Source organism: Camelus ferus, chromosome 10 (assembly GCF_009834535.1).
Source record: "Camelus ferus isolate YT-003-E chromosome 10, BCGSAC_Cfer_1.0, whole genome shotgun sequence".
NCBI lineage: Eukaryota > Metazoa > Chordata > Mammalia > Artiodactyla > Camelidae > Camelus > Camelus ferus.
Window position 1 is genome coordinate 41,430,107 of NC_045705.1, and position 18,688 is coordinate 41,448,794.

At 36.6% G+C, this 18,688-nt stretch overlaps 1 protein-coding gene and 1 non-coding gene across 4 annotated transcripts in view; one reads left to right on the forward strand and one right to left on the reverse strand.

Moving 5' to 3' along the window:
- The window catches only part of CCDC81 (coiled-coil domain containing 81), a 57,172-nt gene that overhangs the window by 3,032 nt on the left and 35,452 nt on the right, over window positions 1-18,688 (forward strand). The window contains exons 2-4 of one of the 3 annotated variants that reach the window (XM_006189546.3): window positions 7,192-7,284; window positions 12,297-12,496; window positions 18,183-18,244. In XM_006189546.3, the coding sequence (XP_006189608.2) occupies window positions 12,418-12,496; window positions 18,183-18,244 (141 nt within the window). In that variant the 5' untranslated portion in view covers window positions 7,192-7,284; window positions 12,297-12,417. Of the gene's footprint in view, window positions 1-7,191; window positions 7,285-11,580; window positions 12,497-18,182; window positions 18,245-18,688 lie in introns of all 3 variants that reach the window. The other 2 variants (XM_032488830.1, XM_032488832.1) reach the window with 2 other exon arrangements.
- On the reverse strand, window positions 17,098-17,169 carry TRNAV-UAC. Its single transcript has one exon. It is a non-coding gene; the product is annotated as a tRNA-Val (tRNA).

Here is an 18,688-nt window from a genome sequence, read left to right on the forward strand (position 1 = left end):
ACATTCTAGTGATTATGAAGTGGTTCTCACTCTGGTTTTGATTTGCAGCTTTCTAATGACTAATGATATTGAGTATTTTTCCATGTATTTTTTGGCCATTTGTTTATGTTCTTTGGGAAAATGTCTATTCAGATCCTTTGCCCATTTAGTTTGGTTATTTGTCATTTTATTGTTGAGTTATAATAGTTCATTCATTATATATTCTGGGTACAAGGCCCTTAACAGATATATACTTTGCAAATATTTCTCCCATTGTCTTCATTTTCTTGATGAGAGGAATAGTTGCAACGCAAAAGTTTTTAATTTTGGTGAAATCTAATTTGTCTTTTTTCTTTTGTCACTAATGCTTTTCGTATCATATCTAAGAAAAGATTTATTTATTCTATAAATCTAAGATTTATTCCTGTTTTAAGAGTTGCATAATTTTAGCTCTCATATATAGGTATTTGACTTATTTTGAGTTAATTTTTATGAATGGTGTGAGGTAGGGCTGCAGTTTCATTCTTTGGCATGTGGATATCCAGTTATCCCAACACCATTTGTTGAAACAAGTCTACTTTTGTTAATTTGGGTGTGCAAGCATAAAAGATGAAAGAATATGTGACTGAGATTATTAGGAACTTTAATATTTGCTACACGGCTGCCAGAGTGTTCTTTATAATGTGTAAATCTGATAATCTCAATCCCTAGCTTGAAGTCCTTCAGTAAGTTTTTCATTGATTTCAGAATGAAGTATGGAATTATTACAGATCCTCCTTACCTCTTCAGCTTTATCTCTTAATACTAATTTCCCCCCATCCCCCACCTCACCACCTTTAACTAGTGCATGTTCCACCATGAGTGTATAGCTAGAAGGGCCTTTGTATATGTTTTTTCTGCTCTGCTTAGTATGTTGTTCTTTCATTCCCTTTGCTCTGGTAATCCTTCCTTAGGTCTTAACTTAAATTTCACTTCCCCAGCGAAGCTTTCCCTGACTCCTCAAAACTAGATAGTCTTTTTTCCTCCCTCCTATAGCATTTTGTGACACCTAATCACACTACATTGTTCTTACCTACTTACTTGTCTTTTTGACTTTCTTGAGGTCAGGAGCTACCTTTTTAATTGTTGGCAAATAGTAGATGCTCAATAGTTTTTTGTTTTTGTTTTTTTGAAAGGCTGAACAAGATATGAGAGCTTTGTGGAGAAGTAAGTGCTTTCTTGGTTAAATTGTCCTTATGTTTCTAGTGGTTTCCAACTTGAGGGTTTCAGGAGGATCTACAAAGGAAAAAATTGGGTATGAGGGGTGTTTTGGATTTTTTCAGTAGGGAATGATGCTTCTCAAGACTTTAATTTATCCCCTATTTCTTGAATATGAAATGTGAATATCATATGAAATATGAATATGATTTTTTAAATATGGCATATACTGTGATATTATTCAAAGCGCATTTCATACAGTACTAATTCTGCTAGATACTATGGGGGAAAAGCTTATATGGTCAAATAGTTAAGAAACAGTATGATCTCCCCCTTCTTAAAATTCTAATTGCTACATACTTGCATACTAAAGGCTCTGCAAAATCCTCAGAAAGAAACCTATTTAAACTTGTTTAACTTAGTGTTTTTCTAGCTTATTGGAATATAGAACTCCATTTTAATTTCCCTTTGGCAAATGCAGTGATGTGAGAAATTTAATTGTTACTGTCAGACACTTAATAAGTCTAAATAAGGAATAAAAGTCATTTATACATGTTCTAGCTTAAACATTTTTTGACACAGTTTCATGGCCTGCCATTCCTTTTTTTTTTTTTTCCCATTTAGAACCCATTGTGGACCAATGTATTTCAGAGATTTGAGCTATTAGAGCCAAATTCAACTTCTCTGTATTTAATTGATCAAAAAATGGTATTTTCTTACCAGGAACCAGTTTTCTTAGCTCTCAATAGCACTAGCAAATAGCTTTCTTTTCCCAAAGAAGCAAAGGGTTTTTTTTTTGTTTTTTTTTTGTTTTTTTGTTTTTGGCAAAGATGCATAGAGAACAATAAAGCTACATTATATAAATTTATCTTATAAATTATATGAAGGTCAAGGTAATGGCCTCTAGAGCTGTTTAAAACCTGGCTCTACCATTTACTGACTGGTGTGACCTTATGTAGTTACTTAGTTTCTCTGTGTCTTAGTTTTCTTAACTATAGAAGTGACAACAGTATCTGCATTACAGGTTCATTATAAGGTACAGATGAGTTAATTTACACAAAACTCATAAACTGATACCTGGTGTATCCTAAGTGTTCACTAAGTATTAAAATTCAGATTATTAAAATGTATCAGGTAGAATATCAGCAAGGATCACTCACTGATGAAGTGAACTACTATTTCATTACCAGCTTCAAAGAGCACTCAAATTGCTATTTACCTTTGGGACTTTTTATGAATAATGAAATGGCCAATAACTATTTGAATATGTATTGTATTTTAAAAGGAAAATGCATAAATAATAGGGCTGCATAGGATAACTGAAATGTATTTCTTGCTTGGAATTTTACTTTCCTAATGTTGTTTGTGTACTTGAGGTTTGAGAAAAATGTAAAAGTTAGTGGTAGACAAAAGTCCTTCAAAACCTGGGAACCACTAGGCAGAAAAATAAAAGGAGGAATAGATAGTCTGGATAGGCCTATATCGATAAAGGAAATTGAATCAATAATCAATAGCCTTCCCAAACTGAAAGCACCAGGCCTAGATGGATTCAATGGTGAATTCTACCAAACATTTAAGGGAAAAAATTATACCAATTATCTACAATCTCTTCCAGAAGGTAGGAAAAAATACTTCCTTACTCATTCAAAGATCAGCATTGCCCTAGTGCTGAGTCTAGACAAAAGCATTACAAGGAAACAAAACAAAACAAAACAAACAAAACTATAGACCAACATATTTCATGGACACAGATGCAAAAATCCTCAACAAAATATTAGCAAATTGAATCCAACAATGTATAAAACAAACTGTATACCAAGTAGGATTTATCCCAGGTATGCAAGGCTGGTTCAACATTTGAAAATCAATATAATCCATCACATCACATCAATAGGCTAAAAAGAAAAATCATGATCATATCAATAGATGTAGAAAAAGCATTTGACAAAATCCGACATCCATTCATGATCAAAATTCTCAGCAAACTAGGAATAAATGGGAACACCCTCAACTTGATAAAGAACATCTACAAAAAGCCTATGGCTAACATCATACTGGTAAGAAACTAGAAGCTTTCTTGCTAAAACAGGGAACAATGCAAGGATATCCCCTCTCACCATTCCTTTTCAATATCACACTGGAAATCCTAGTTAATGCATAAGACAAAGGAAATAAAGATTTACTGATTGGGAAGGAAGAAATAGAACTGTCTTCATTTGCAGATGACATATATGTAGAAAATCTGAAAGAATTGACCAAAAATCTCCTGAAACTATTAAATGATAATATCAAGGTTTCAGGATACAAGGTTAATAAATAAAAGTCAGTTGTTTTCCTATATACTAGCAATGAGCAAATGAAATTTGAAATTAAAAATACATTACCATTTACATTAGTCCCCCCCAAAATGAAATATTTAGGTGTAAATCTAACAAAATTATCTACATGAGAATAACTACAAAACTGATGAAAGAAATCAAAGAACTAAATAAATGGAGGAATATTCCATGTTCATGGATAGGAAGATGCAGTGTTCTCAGGATGTCAGTTCTTCCTAACTTGATCTATAGATTTAATACAATTACATTAAAATTTCATCAGATTATTTTGTGACTATCAACAAACTGATTCTGGAGTTCATATGGAGAAGCAAAAGTCCTGGAATAACCAATTCAATGCTGAAAGAGAAGAACAAAGTTGGAGGATAGTGCCCAACCTCATGACTTATTTTAGCTATAGTAATCAAGACAGTGTAGTATTAGGAAAAGAACAGACAGATAGATGGGTGAAACAGAATGGAGAGACCAGAAATAGACCCATATGAATATAGTCAACTGGTCTTTGACAAAGGAGAAAAGGCAATACAATGGAGCAGAGAGTTTCTGGAACAAATGGACAGCCACATGCAAAAATATAAACCTAGACACAGACCTTATACTCTTCATAAAAATAAGCCTAAAATGGATCATATATCTACCTAAATATAAAATGCAAAACTATAAAACTGGTAGATAATGTAAGAAAAAATCTTGATGAACTTGGGTATGGCAATGACTTTATATACACCAAATGCATGATCCATGAAAGAAGGACTTGATAAGCTGTCAGCAGCCATGGAGCAGGTTTCTGTTTCCCTGTTGCAAATAGGTTTTCTTCCTGAGTACACACTATACCTTTACAGAACTTTAAGCTATTCTTTACTAACTGGTCCCATGAGTGTTCCATAGGCAGAGAGCAAGCATCCAGCCATTGCTCTAGTTAACTCTCTCCCCTGCCCTGCTTATGCCACTGCATAAGTCATCAGGTGACAAAATATCTCAGGAGAGATTCATGTTTCTTTGTCTTTCTGACAAAGCCACTCGTTAGAAGGAAGGTGTTTTAGCCCCTAGTTCCTTTTCTGTCTCACAAATTCTCTTGCATGATATACTCCCTGGGTGTATACATGTGTTTCTTCAGCTTTCCCCTCCATTTGCCTCTGCAGGGAGAGAGGTTCTGTTGAGAGGGGGAGTGCAAGGGGAGTCCATTAGGTGCTTCCCAGCTGCAGCTCATTTTCCCTTAAAATACTCCACATTAGTGTGCTATTATGAGGATTAATTTTCATTCCAGGACTATCTGATCTAATCTACATTAAAAGGGTCTAATCTTCCTATTGATATTTGCCCTTTTCTTTTTCTGGCTTTCATTTCAAAAGAGCCTCACATTATCCTGCACATGACTCTGTTTAAGCCCCCTGACTAATTAAAGCTAGGATTTCAGTGTTTCTCTTTAATCCTTAAGTTTATCCCTTTGATAATGGGATGAGAGGACGGGTGGCCTCATTTTACACCACCACTCTAGTCTGACATTTAGTTGTCTTGCAAACTTGTAAGAAGACAAGACCACAGATATTGACTTGGGCTAACTTAAAGAGAAAGGAGTTATTGGAAGATGATTGGGAAGCTCACAGATTAATGGGACCTGGGGGAGTCACACTTGGAAATGGGCAGGAATCACAGGGGCTGTGGAGGGGTAGGCATTTGGAACGCTGGCAATCTTTGAAAAGCAGGATGGTGAGGAGAGCACGCCTTCTCTGTAGTGTATATCTTCCAGACTTTCCTGTTGTCTCTATGTCACTGGCTCAACACTCTTGAGTCCAAGACAGAGCATCTGATAGCTGAGCTTGGGTCACATGCCTGGCCCCTGGTCCTGTTGAGTTAAGAAGGCAAGGATCTGTGTCCTTCAGCTTCAGTAATGGAATGTAGTCACCAGGAATTACTGTGCCAGCAAGATTACCCACAGTCTGAATGTATGAATTCCAAAAGGAAATCTGGATGCTCTTGGGCAGTCAAAACAAAACAAATTGCCAACCAAAACTGTGTTTCAATGAACCAGTTGAAGTGTAGGAGAGAGGGATTAAGAAGTAAGCATGGGAGGAAATGGGGAGGAGGTAAAAGAGCAGGAAACATTCACTCAAGGAAAATTATTTTTTGACAATAGGTACATCTACATACAAGTAATCATGGCTTTTGTCTAGCGTGGTATTCAAAGCTCTCTGAAATCTCAGAGTTTGGAAAGCACATCTTGGTGACTTAAAGTATAGTCACCTTCTTCACCAGATGGTGCTTTACATATAAATAGTGTGATGTGTATCCTGGGGAGGTTCCCAGATACCTGCTTTTTACAAAGTGCTTTAGTGTAACAATCATTTAAGAAATATTAAACCCCATTGGAGATGAAAAATATTAGCCCAGACAAGGGTCCCATGACCTACCTCTACAGACAGAGACGGCAGGGTTTCCCAGTAACCGCTGAGGCTTGGGCACAAGAACATAACAGAAATCTGGAGGGACATTTCAACTTAAGAGAGAACCACAAAGAAGCAGGGAGGCTTGAGAAAGCATGAATGTGTGAAATATGTACACCTAAGTTTAGACTCCACTATGGCTACCTAATTGTTTAGCTTGTTATCTGGCTCATCTCAGTTCTGTATCCTATGACCTGAACTTGGAAAAGTGTACTATCTGTTTAAAACAGTTATTCTGATTCTTTCCCCCTGAATTCCCACTGCTTTCCTTAGCCAATTCGTGTTCTCCAGCTTCCCCATTTTCAGGTATTCTCTTTTTCTGTGTAGAGTTGTACTGGAACTCCTTGCAAAACAGGTGTTACATTAAAATACACCAAACCCCAAATGTTTATGGAACATCTACACTGTATATATAGAAGAATAAGAAAAAACCCATGCCCTATTACTGATGCATTCATTCTGTTTGCATCTTATCCCATAATTTAAAACAACTGTTTATTTGTCCTTATATTAGATACTGTTAGCACTTTGCCTGTGTTATTTCATTCAGTCCTTTACACAACTTAAAATTATTATGATCCCCATTTTACTGATGATGGAACTAAGACTCACAGAAATTAAGTAGCTTGCCCAAGCTTTCCGGAATAGAAGATTAAAGGCCTCAGGCTTAGTTTTCCACTAAATATTCCCATGGCTGTCTTCTTTACATCATTCAGATCTCTCTTCAAATGTAATCTCAGAGAAGCCTCTCTAGAGTAGCCTCCTCACTCTGTCCAATTTTCCTGCCTCACTTTTCTTACTATTACATTGTTTGTATTTTGTTGTCTGTATCTCCCACTAGACTGTGATCTCGGTGAGAATGGGTTCTAGGCTGCTTACCGTTTATTATTCCACTGTGCAGAGCACAGCCTAGCACAAAATAGGAAGCTCAACAAATTTTTGTTTAAGGATTGGTTCTCAATCCCAGAGTCTTAACTGCTATGTTAGATTGTGTCCCTAAATAGGATTAAAAAAGTTTAACTTTTAAATGGCCTGATACTGAAGAATATGCTGTGCAAAGGCTGTGCATGCAGTGTGCTAAATAATACGTGCATTGCTGGTCCGTACATTTTTGACATTAGAGTTTAATTTGCACATAGTAAAATAAATCTTAAGCATGTATGCATTTTTAACACCTTTATTGTGGTATGATTCCTGTACAGTAAACTACAAGCATGTATGTATTTTTACAGGTGTATATACTTGTGTAACCACCACCCAGATCTAAATATAGGACATTTTCAGCCCCCAAGGAAATGCTCTGGTTGATGCTCCATCTCCCAGAGGTAAGTTTTCTGAATTCTATCATATAAATTAGTTTGCTGGCTCTTCAGCTTCATGTAAATGTAATCCATAGTTTGTACTGTTGAGTTTTTCTTCTTTCGCTCATCATAGTAGTTTGAAGGTTTACCTATGTTGTGCTTACTAGTAGTTTCTTCTTTTGTCGTTGTTGTGTCATGTTCCTTTATATGAATAGACCTCATTTGTTTATCCGTTCACCCATTAATGGATGTTTAGGTTGTTGCCAGTTTTGGGCTACTAGGCATAAAGCTGCTATAAACATTCTCATACAGGTTTTTACAGACACATGCACTCAGTATGTTACTTTGGGGAGGATATACTTAGAAGTGGAATTGCTGCATCGTAAGTTAGATGTATATTTAGCTTCCTTTTTAAAGAAGTGCATTTTCAAGTATTTTGCCAATTTTAAAAGCTTTCTTAATGATCTGTAGAATTCTTTATAGATTATGGATACAATCCTTTATCAATATATAAAATATGTGTATTACAAATATATGTTCCCAGTTTGTGATTTGCCTATTCAATTTCCTATTGATGTTTTCTGATAACAGGAGTTCTCAATATTTTTTTTAGGGTCTTTTTTTTTTTATTTAGTTATATTCAGTTTACAATGTTGTGTCAATTTCTGGTATACAGCACAATTTTTCAGTCATACGTGAATATACATATATTCATTTTCATATTCTTTTACACCATGAGTTACTACAGATCTTGTGTACATTTCCCTGTGCTATACAGCATAAACTTATTTATCTATTCTATATATACCTGTCAGTATCTACAAATATCAAACTCCCAGTCTGTCCCTTCCCACCCCACAGGAGTTCTCAATTTTAATGAAGTCAAATTTATCAATTTTGTCTTTTAAGGTTAGTGCTTTTTCTTTCATATTTAAGAAACCTTTGCTTACCTTAAAGTTGTGAAGTTACTCTCCATTTTCTTCTAGAGCTTTATTTTTTAGCTTTCATATTTAGATCTATGACCCACTTTGAATTAATTTTGGAGTTTGGTGTGAGGTAGGTTGTATTGCTTTTTCCATATGAATAAGCAATTGTTTAAGCTCCATTTAATAAAGAAGACTATCATTTCCTTGCTGAACTGCAGTGATACTTTTGTCATAAACTGAATGACTCTATAGGTATAGGTGTATATCTTTTTTTTATTTTAAAATTTTATTTATTCATTATTTTTATTTTTTATTTTTATTGTAGTATAGTCAGTTTATAGTGTATCAATTTCTGGTGTACAGTATGATGTTTCAGTCATATGTTCACATACATATATTCAATTTCATATTCTTCTTCCTTATAGGTTACTACAAGATAATGAATATAGCACAAGTTTTCCGTGCTAAACAGAAGAAACTTGTTGTTTATCTATTTTATACACAGTAGCTAGTATCCGCAAATCTCGAATTCCCAATTTACCCCTTTCCACCCAGGTGTAGGTGTATTTCTGAACTCTGTTTTGTTATACTGGTCTACTTGTCTATCCTTGCACCAATACTCCACTGTCTTAATTACTGCAGCTTTATAGTAAGTCTTGAACTCTGATAGTATAACTCTTCTAATTTTATTCTTCTTTAAGATTGTCTTGGCTATTTCAGGGTTTTTGTATTTTCATAAAAATTTAAGATTCAGCTTGTCAATAGCCACCAGATATTCATGCTGGGCTTCTGACTGAGTTTACATTGAATATACACATCAAACTGGGGAAAACTGACATCAATATTAGTCTTTTAATTCATAAACATGATATAGCTCACCATTTATTTAGGTCATCTTTAATTTTTTTCTATGGTAAAAACTCAAAATATTTTGTAGTTTTCAATATTAGCCTATGGGGCTTTTCTTAGACTTGTTCCTGGATATTTGATTTTTTTTATTCTACTATAAGTGGTATTTTAAAAAATTATTTTCTGATTGTTTCTTGCTGACATACAGAAATATGATTGTTATATGTTGACCTTATACCTAGGAGCTTGTTGTTAAATTCACTTATTGATTCTAATCGTTGCTATATTTTCAGATTTTCTGTCTTTACAATTATGTAATATGAAATGAAAATTATTTTATTTTTTCTTTCCAATAGTATACCTTTTATTTTTTTCTAGTCTTATAGCACTGACCAGCAGTGGTGAATAAAAGCTGTGGCAGTGGACATGCTCATCTTTTTAAAAAAAATTTATTAATAGACTTTATTTTTTTAGAGCCGTTTCAGGTTTACAGCAGAATTGAGCAGAAAATACAGAGAGTTCCCACATAGCCCTCCCCACCCACTCATATATATTCCCCTACCCTCAACAACCCTCATCAGTGTGGCATAGTTGGTACAATCGATGAACCAACATGGACACATTATTATCAACCAAAGTCCATAGTTTACATTAGGGTTCACTCTTGATGTTGTACATTCTATGGGTTTGACAAATGCATAATGACATATAGCTACCACTATAGTATCATACACAATAATTTCATTGTCCTAAAAATCCCTTGTGCTCCATCTATTCATTCCTCCCTCCCTCCCTCCGTCCCCAGAAGCCTCTGGAAACCACAATCTTTTTGTTTCTGTAGCTGTGCCTTTTCCAGAATGTCATTTGGTTGGAATTGTACAGTTTGTAGCCTTTTCAGACTGGCTTCTTTCATTTAGTGATTGACCATCCTCACCTTGTTTTTGATCTTGGGGAGAAAGCTTTGACTATTTTATCATTGAGAATGATGTCATTGTAGGTTTTATTACTAGATAATCTTTTTAAAATCAAGAATGTTTCCTTCCATTTCTCATTTGTTGAGGATTTTTTCCCCTAAAATTATGAATGCATGTTTAGTTTTATCAAACGTGCTTTTGTCATCCATTGAGATGATTGTGCTTTCCCCCTATTTCTTTATTCTGTGAATGCTGTGAAATTATACTGATGGAATTTTAAAATGTTCAACTACCCTTTTATTCCTAGATAAATCCCTCTTGATTATGATGTATTACATATTTTTATGTCATTCAAGAGAGATACTGGCCTGTAGTTTTTCTTTCTTGCAGTGTCCTTTTCAGGTTTGGTATAATGCTCTACTGGTCTTAAAAACTGAGATCAGAAGTGTTCCCTCTTTTTCTGTTCTTCGGAAGAGTTTGTGTAAATTTGATATTATTTCTTTCTTAAATATTTGGAAGAATTCACCATTAAAGCCATATAGGTCTGCTATTTTCTTTGTGGAAAAGTCTTTAAAAATGTGAAAGTAATTTGTTTGTGTCCATACATCAGATTTTAGTCATTTTCTATGGGTAATTTCCTTGTTCAAGATAAAAGTTATTATATATTAAGTGATGAATTAAAAGTTTATATAAAATAATAAGCTATAGATATGTCTTTACATTAAGAAAATAAAAATTGGTAATTTTTTAATTGGTAATCTTCAACCTAACAGTTTTTGCTTTATGTATTTTGAAGCGGTTATTAAGAACCTAAATGAAATAGCAGGATAATTAGGATCTAATAATTAGGATTTTTATGTCATCATAAGTTGACCCCTTTATCATTATGAAATGATACTCTTTATCTCTAGTAACATCCTTTGCTCTGAAATCTAGTTTGTCTGATGTTAAACTCCAGTTTTCTCTTGACTAGTGTTGGCATGATATACTTTTGGCCACCAGTTTAGTTTCAGCTGACTTGTTTACATTCCAAATGTATTTCAGGTAGGCAACCTGTAGTGGGGTCTTGCTTTTTAACTAATCGGACAATCTCTGACTTTTAATTACTGGTGTTTAAGACCACTTAGTTTACATTTAACATAATTATTGATATGGTTGCATTTAAATCTACTATCTCATTATTTGTTTTCTGATTTGTCAAGTCTGGTTTTTGTTCTTTTTGTGCTTTCTTTCAGATTAATTGACTTTTAAATTCCGTCTTTTTTTCTTTTTTGGCTTATTTGTTATAATTCTTTTTGTATTATTTTAGTGGTTAAGTACAGAGTTTATAGTATACATGTTTAACCTATCATGATCTACCTTCAAGTGATAATATACCACTTTATGTGTAGTATAGTAACCTTACAGGTATATACTTCCATTTCCCACCTTCCAGCCTTTGCACTAGTGTTGATATACATTTTACTTTCATATATTTTATAAATCCTATAATACTTTATTATTTTTGCTTTAGACAGTCAATTTCCTTTCTAAAAAAGTATGTCTTTTTATTTTTAATTTATTATTTACTTATTTTTACGGTATGTTTCTGTGGTACTGATGGAGTTCAATTTCTTGACCTGGATTTACAGGGGTGTATTCGCTTTGTGATAATTCATTATCAGCAGAGGGGAGAGTATAAAAATTCTGTAGAATGAGATTCGGCAAGTGTATAGGGAAGAGGGAAAAAATGACTGTAATGAAAAAAATGTCAGCTCCTTCCCCAATCCTCCAGGAGAGGAGCCCGGGAAAAACCAAACCCTCAAACAGATCCGGAAACTCGGTAAGTCCATCACTTAGGGCTGAAAGTTTTTCCCAGATTTGTCCAAGGTGATTACAAGGGACCAAGTCTCTTGGCTGCCCGGGGTAAAAGAGGAAGGAAAAAACATAGCTAAAAAACATGAAGTTACTTCCCAGCCTCGCTGCTTGGAGCCGCGGATCACTTGGGCCACCTGGGACCCGTCCCATTTAAGTGGGCGGGGCCGAGGCCCTACTCTGACGCCCTAGCAACGGAGCAGGCCTTTGTCGCGTCCTAGCAACGCGCTCCGCCTTCTCCTCTGCGGCAGCCCTCCAGTGTTCCCTCTACCCTGCTCACCACTCCGGCTCACCTTCTCAGTGGGCTTCTTAGTGGTCCCAAGGGCGTGGATTTGCACACTCTAGTTCAAGTACCGGATAGCTCTACAAGGTCCTGTGGTGGGAGCTGTTCACGGAGAGCCAGAGAGGGAAAGAGGAGGGATGAAGAGAAAGAACGTTTAAGAAAGAAAGAAAGAAAAAAAAAATCAAGATTTGGGTAATTTTTATTTTTAAGGAACATCCAAAGTTCCCGGGAAAGGGAGCTGGGGGTGGAAAAATCACGTTTGTATAAATTCCATATAAAAAAGAAAAGAGACCAGTTGAGGACCCAGCATCAAGCTGACTTGGGACTGGAGATGTTGGACACCATCGCCCCTTCCCTGCAGGACCTGGGCAGGCAGGTGCTGCCCACTCTGCTCTCGCTGAGCCAGGAGGGTAAGCGACATGGGGCAGGGGCTCTGGGGAGGAACCTTTTACTTGCTTCTTCCCTGTCCCCTACCTCTGGCTACCTTGAGTGGCCGCGTTGCCTTGGCAGCCAGCTGGTAGTCACTGGCAGGCTCTTGCTTGATGCCCAGAGACATGTTATTGACTTCTTTAATGAGGGAAAGGGCCAGCTGAGGGTTTTTGATTAAACGAGATAATGTCCCTTAGCTCAGGGACTAGCACAGAGTAAGTGCTCAATAAATGCTAGCTAAAAACAACCACCCCAAACACCACTCCTCAGAATCCGTGCAAAGACAAGGCTACTTTTGTTGCTGTTGTTACCTTGGGGTTGTGTTAAGAAAGTGAGACCATAAAAAGAACTGGGTATTTGGAAGAAGACCTGACATCTTGTCATAGAAAACTTACGAGGCTTGGTTAAAATCATAGTTTCTTAGAAGAGTGACCCCAAAGTGACAGTGAGATCTGTCTGCAAGCAGTAGGAGCCTTGGGAAGAAAGGTGCTCCAGAATTGGAAGCTATTATTACTATTAAATCATTGTAACTTAGGGATGATGTCTAAGCTTTTAACCAAATGATTTTAAAAGACAAAAATAAATAGGGGTATACACCTCTTCTTTCTCTTTCCCCTGTATCACTCCTATTTTTCCTGTTAAAATAATTCTAAAAGAAGCATTACAATCATGGTTTTATGGATTTAAAAATATTTGCCGTATTTATAAATTTTATATATTATTTAGTCATTCAAGTAGTTTTGAGAACCTACTGTGTGCTGGGCACTAGAGAACAGATGTTGAGCAAACATCTTGGAATTTACAACCTAATGGGGACAATACCAAGTAATCACAGAAATAAATATAAATTTACATTCAGTGCTAGCAAGAAGGTGTATGGTACAATGAGAACTTTCAATGAGGGTGAGTGTGTACCCAAGATTTGCCAAAAAAAGGAATATTTTGAGCTGAGATGTGAAGAATGAGTTGGAACTGTTACTGAACCAAACTTGAGTCCACTTGCCCCAAGGCAGCAAAGCCAATTTACTGATACCAGGTTGTGGTGAAGGAAAAGTTTATTGCAGGGCCAAGCAAGGATAACAGGCAGTTCATGCTCAAAAGACTCAAATTCCTTGATGGCTTTCAGGGAAGGATTTTTAAAGACAGTATGAGAAAGGGAGTTGTGAAGTGCATAATTAGCTTGTGTAGAATTCTCTGAATGGTTGATGGTGAGGTAACAGGGTGATGTTTCAGGAATCTCAGTCATCAGCCTTGGGTCTCTGTCCTGATGGTCCCCATGCAGCTAACTTCCTCCACCTGGTGGGGGTTTTAGTATCTGCAAAATAACTCAAGGATATGGCTCAGGATATTGTGTATAGCCCTTGATGAGGAACTAAAGGTGCTTGACTTTGTTTTATGGCTAAACTATTGTTTTGTCTTGCTTGACTGTTTTCCTTTGTTTTTGCATGTTCTCGCTTCTTTGATTAAATTTTCTCTTTGGAACTTGGGGAAGGCCTAGGAGGCTAAAGGTTTGTTTGTTTGTTTGTTTGTTTAAAACAAATAACAGGCAGGGAACAGGACACAGGGGTGGGGGAGGGGCTGATCAGAGGTGGGGAATCTGTCCTGGGCAAGGCCCTGCAGTGTCCTGCTTGGTTTCAGAATTAAGTAGGTGAAATGGATCAGTGGAGTAGGGAGTGGAGGGGAGGTGAGCGTGTTCTTGGCAGAGAGACAAGCAAGAACAAGAGATCTAGTGGGAGGGAGCGTGGTGTGATTAAGAGACTGAAAGGAGGTCAGCATGGCTGCTCTGTAGCTGTGAAAGAGAATGTGTTCTGAAGGAGGCTGCAAGGAAATGGATGGGTCACGTTATGCAGGGCCTCATAAGTCACATTAAGGATGCTGGCCTTTAGATTCAGCCTGATGGGAAGCTGTTAATTGTTTTGAGTGGAGCTAAAGGAGGAGCTGGAGGACATGGTCAAGTTTGTGTTTTGAAAAGATTAGTCTGGTGGCAATGTTGAGAATGAATCGGTGGGTCAAGAATGCTTATAACAGTAACCTAAGTGAGAATGAGTGGTCTGAATTCACTTTTGGTTTGAACTGATATCAGTGAAAATGGAGAGAAGTGGACAGACTGAACAGCTATTTGGAGGGAAAAACAAACAACTCTACATACTATGGTAGATGTATAGGACTGGATATAGAGGTGAGAGAAAAGGGAAGTCTCAGGATGACTTCTGAGTCCCTGGCTTACATAACTGAGTAGATGATGGGACAGAAACCCTGGGTAAAGGACAAGATTTTCAGGGAAGGAAAATCCAAGTTAAAGTGCCATTGTGAGATATCCAAGTAAGCAGTTGAGTACACAGGTCCAGAACCTCAAAAGACTGAGGGTGTCTGGGCTTCTAAATAAACAATTAGTGGTCATTAAAGCCCTGGGCATGGATTGGACTGCTTAAGCAGAGAATGTAAAGTGGAAAGAGAAGAGGGCTTGGGATTGTGCCTTGAGAAACTCCAGCATTTAATGGCTAGGTTGAGGAAGGTGAGCTTGCAAAGGAGACTGAGAAGAAATGCCTAGAGAGGCAGGCAGAAGACACAGGAGAGAGTAGTGTCACAAAAGCTAAAAGGAGAGATGCTTAAAGGAGGAGGGAGCAGTCACCAGTGTCAGATATGACTGGGGGGTCAGAGAGGTGAATGTTAAACAAGTCTGTTGATTTTATTGACAAGGAGGCCACTGGTGACTTCAGCAAAAGCTTTATTAGTTGAATGACAGAAGCAGAAGTCAAATGACTATTTACTTTCACAAATGACCCATTGTAAGGAAGATGAGGATAAACTCCCAACCTCAGCAAAACACATAAATTAATTTTTTATTGTTGTATATGTTCATGCCTGCTGCTTCCGTGTGTTTCACCAAAGTTTAATGTTATATAATTATAGTCCTTAGAAGGTCCTGTCATCATTTTACAGATGTGAACTGGTTGAAGACTACACAGCTAGCAATCTGTGGAGGCAGGAAGGCTACAGGTCTTCAGACACATAGTACATTAATCCTCCCACTGCACTGTGCCCTGGGAATATGTTTCTTTGTCCACATCACTCTGTAATAATTTTCTCTGTGTATATATCAGTATTTTAATTTTAGAGGATGTTTTATGAAGTCAGAGGACTTATCTTTTACTTTAGCTATTATTATCTATTTCAAGTATATATTATTCTATAATTTACATAATGGGTACTTGGTCCCTTTTAAATAAGGATTATATATAAGATAACATATTTTTGCTACTTGGCATTGCACTTAAAAATAGAATGCACAAAATGTTTAGGATTTGAAGTCAAATGAAGGTTAAATTGAATATATAAGGTATGTTCAGGGCTTATTTCCTGTGATTCTTGGTATTTCTGTGTTTAATTAAAATAAAAAATAACTTCAGTTTTCCTTAAAATATAAAAGTAGCATATTCTTTAATTTGTTTTTTAGACGGAGTTAAAATTATTTTTCTTTTGAGATTTAGTGATGCCTTTTCTGACACTTTGGGATATGAGAAAAATCAAAGTTAGAAATTAGCCTGTAAGATTTCCAAATCTATTCCATTTGAATTGCAGGGCCCTAAAATTTCCTAAAGGAAATCATGTTCATGTTTTCCTTTTCCTTCAGTGAAAAATATCAAATTTCAGTTTAGAATAATAAACTTTGCTCTTATATAACTTTGCCTATTAGATTTTATGAAGTAAGATGACACGGTGTACTTGAATGCGTCATTCAAATGAGGAAAGGCGATCCTCACATTTCTAATTAAGCCCAGTCAAGTCTTTTCACTTGGGTCTGGTTACAAGCTATACAGTTTCTCCCAGCCCTAATTAAATCATTTCCTTTTGGTGTAGATTGTTTTCCTGAAATTTGAGCTCTGTATCATGAGTCTAAGTGAAAGACTTAATAGTTTTGACTTAATAACCTTGAAAGGTCTCCGTGTAAATCTACATATTAAATTTTGTATTATTAGTGAATTAATGACATGTTTGGTGGTCATGATGAAAATGTGAATTCAGTATACAGTTGGGACTGTTTGAAAGACCTTAGTTCTTAGCAGCCATCAGTAGAATTCTTTTCTCTGTGCGGGCAGGGAGGAGTGGGAAATGCAGTAGAATGGGGCAGAATAGAATACATACCTGATCATAGAAAATTGTATATCCATGACTTAGAGTGAAGAGCAGAGTCTTGGCAGTCAGCTCGCTGTGCCATACAGCCCCCTGACGTGGGTTTCCATCACCCAGCTTGTTCCCAGATGTCCATGGGAAGCACTGCTATTTCTCATTGGCTAACCTGCTCCTTCCCTGCCACAGTAATAAAAATATTTATAGCTCCAATAGCTGGATTAAAAGACTGCAATTTTCTGCTTTAGGTAGTAGTTTAAACCATTAGGGGAAAAAGTCACACCAGTAAATCAAGCAGTTTCCAAAATGGGGAAAGAATTGATTTGTGTCACCAACTGCTTCTTTGTCTTGAAGTGGCACCCTGGTAAATGCCACTGTTCTTTTTCTCTTATTTGGGGTGGTGGTGGTGGTAATTAGGTTTGCTTGTTTGTTTGTTTATTTATTTATTTAATGGAGGTACTGGGGATTGAACCCAGGACCTCATGCATGTAAGGCACACACTCTACCCCTGAGCTATACCCACCCCTCACCACTGTTCTTGATTCTTTATTTTGAGAATTAAAACACAACACTCTCTTGATTTGCAAAGAGTTCCTCACTGGAAAGTATCTGTAATAAACACATGACTAGGTTTGCAATGGAAACCCCAGACAGTTCTCTACATTTCTAAATATTAGTTATACCTAGAGGATACCTTCATATCAGACATTAGGACTTTAGTTATTGGCAACTACTTATTCTTCTACCACAGTTTTTTTTTGGAACACAGCTCAGAACAAGAAAATAAACATAGAAGTCCTCCCTCTAATCATTCAAAACACATAGTGCAAAGTCTATGCACTGATTTCAAGTAAAACCCCTTGGGCCCCTACCAAAGGTCTGTTTTTTAAAAAATATTATTTTAGACATAGCATGAGTATATTTATTGAAATCAAGAACACAGCAGAGCAGAAGCAGTAAATTAGGACTGGGTGGGGAGCCTGCAGAGCACAGTAGCAGAGAGAAGTGACAAATGAGTGAAAAGCAGAATCAAGAATTAAGCAAAAATAGGAGTACAGAGACAGTCTGTACAGACAACAGCCTTTCATGCCTTAGTGGCCCCTGTCCTTCCTCCTGTGTTGTAGAATGGTATGAGCATGAGTGTGCATGTTAATCAGGTGGCACATGCTTGTTGAATGGGTCATTAAGAAGAGGCTAGATTATACTTGGTTAAGTCTATTTATAGAATAAAGGGAAAGGTGTGACAGAGTTCCCTTTATTCTAGAAAGATTTTCTTCAGAAATTTCTCCTTCCCCTCTCCCCCTTCTTCCGCCTCCTCCTCCTCCTGCTTCCCATTTTTGGAACTTAAAGGGATAAGCTTTACTTACCAGGAAAATTAACTTTGGGGGATGATCTTATTTTCTGTTAATCCTAAATTAATTAGAAATTACTATGATTGAATTCCACATTTAATATTTATGTTTTTATTTATTAACACTAAGGTACTATCGCAAGGGGTGCTTTCATAAACTATTTTTTATTTCCTTTGAATTTCAGAAGTCTCTACCATTTGGGAGAACGTGTCAGAATTTGTCGAGCGGCAGCTATCCCTACACAAGGTGGGGTTTATACTTTAATTTTAATGTAGGAGACCAAAGAATCTTTTCTCCTTAGTTTTGCTGGGAGCAGGATAGCAGACTTTAGAGCCACCTGGTTTAACCTGCAGTCCTGTGATTTTTTTTTGATGCTCACACTTAGGACTTGTGAATAGTAAACTTAACAAACATGGATTTCACCCTTAGGTACTGAATTTACAAGTTCTGCTCTTCTGGTGATAGGGACTGTATCACTGATCACTCTGGGTATGTGCTGAGGAAGTAGGTGAATTCTGTTTATCTGTGATTTGGTGGTTCCTGGCATAGCTATATAGAAGGATATAATGCTTCATGCCTTGCCTTTTTATAGGGAATGGATTTTAATTGAAATATAAGAAGGCAGCCAGGGACTGAACCCAGCTGACTAACAATGAGAAACTTTGCCCAGGGTTGGGCTATTTCCTGCCA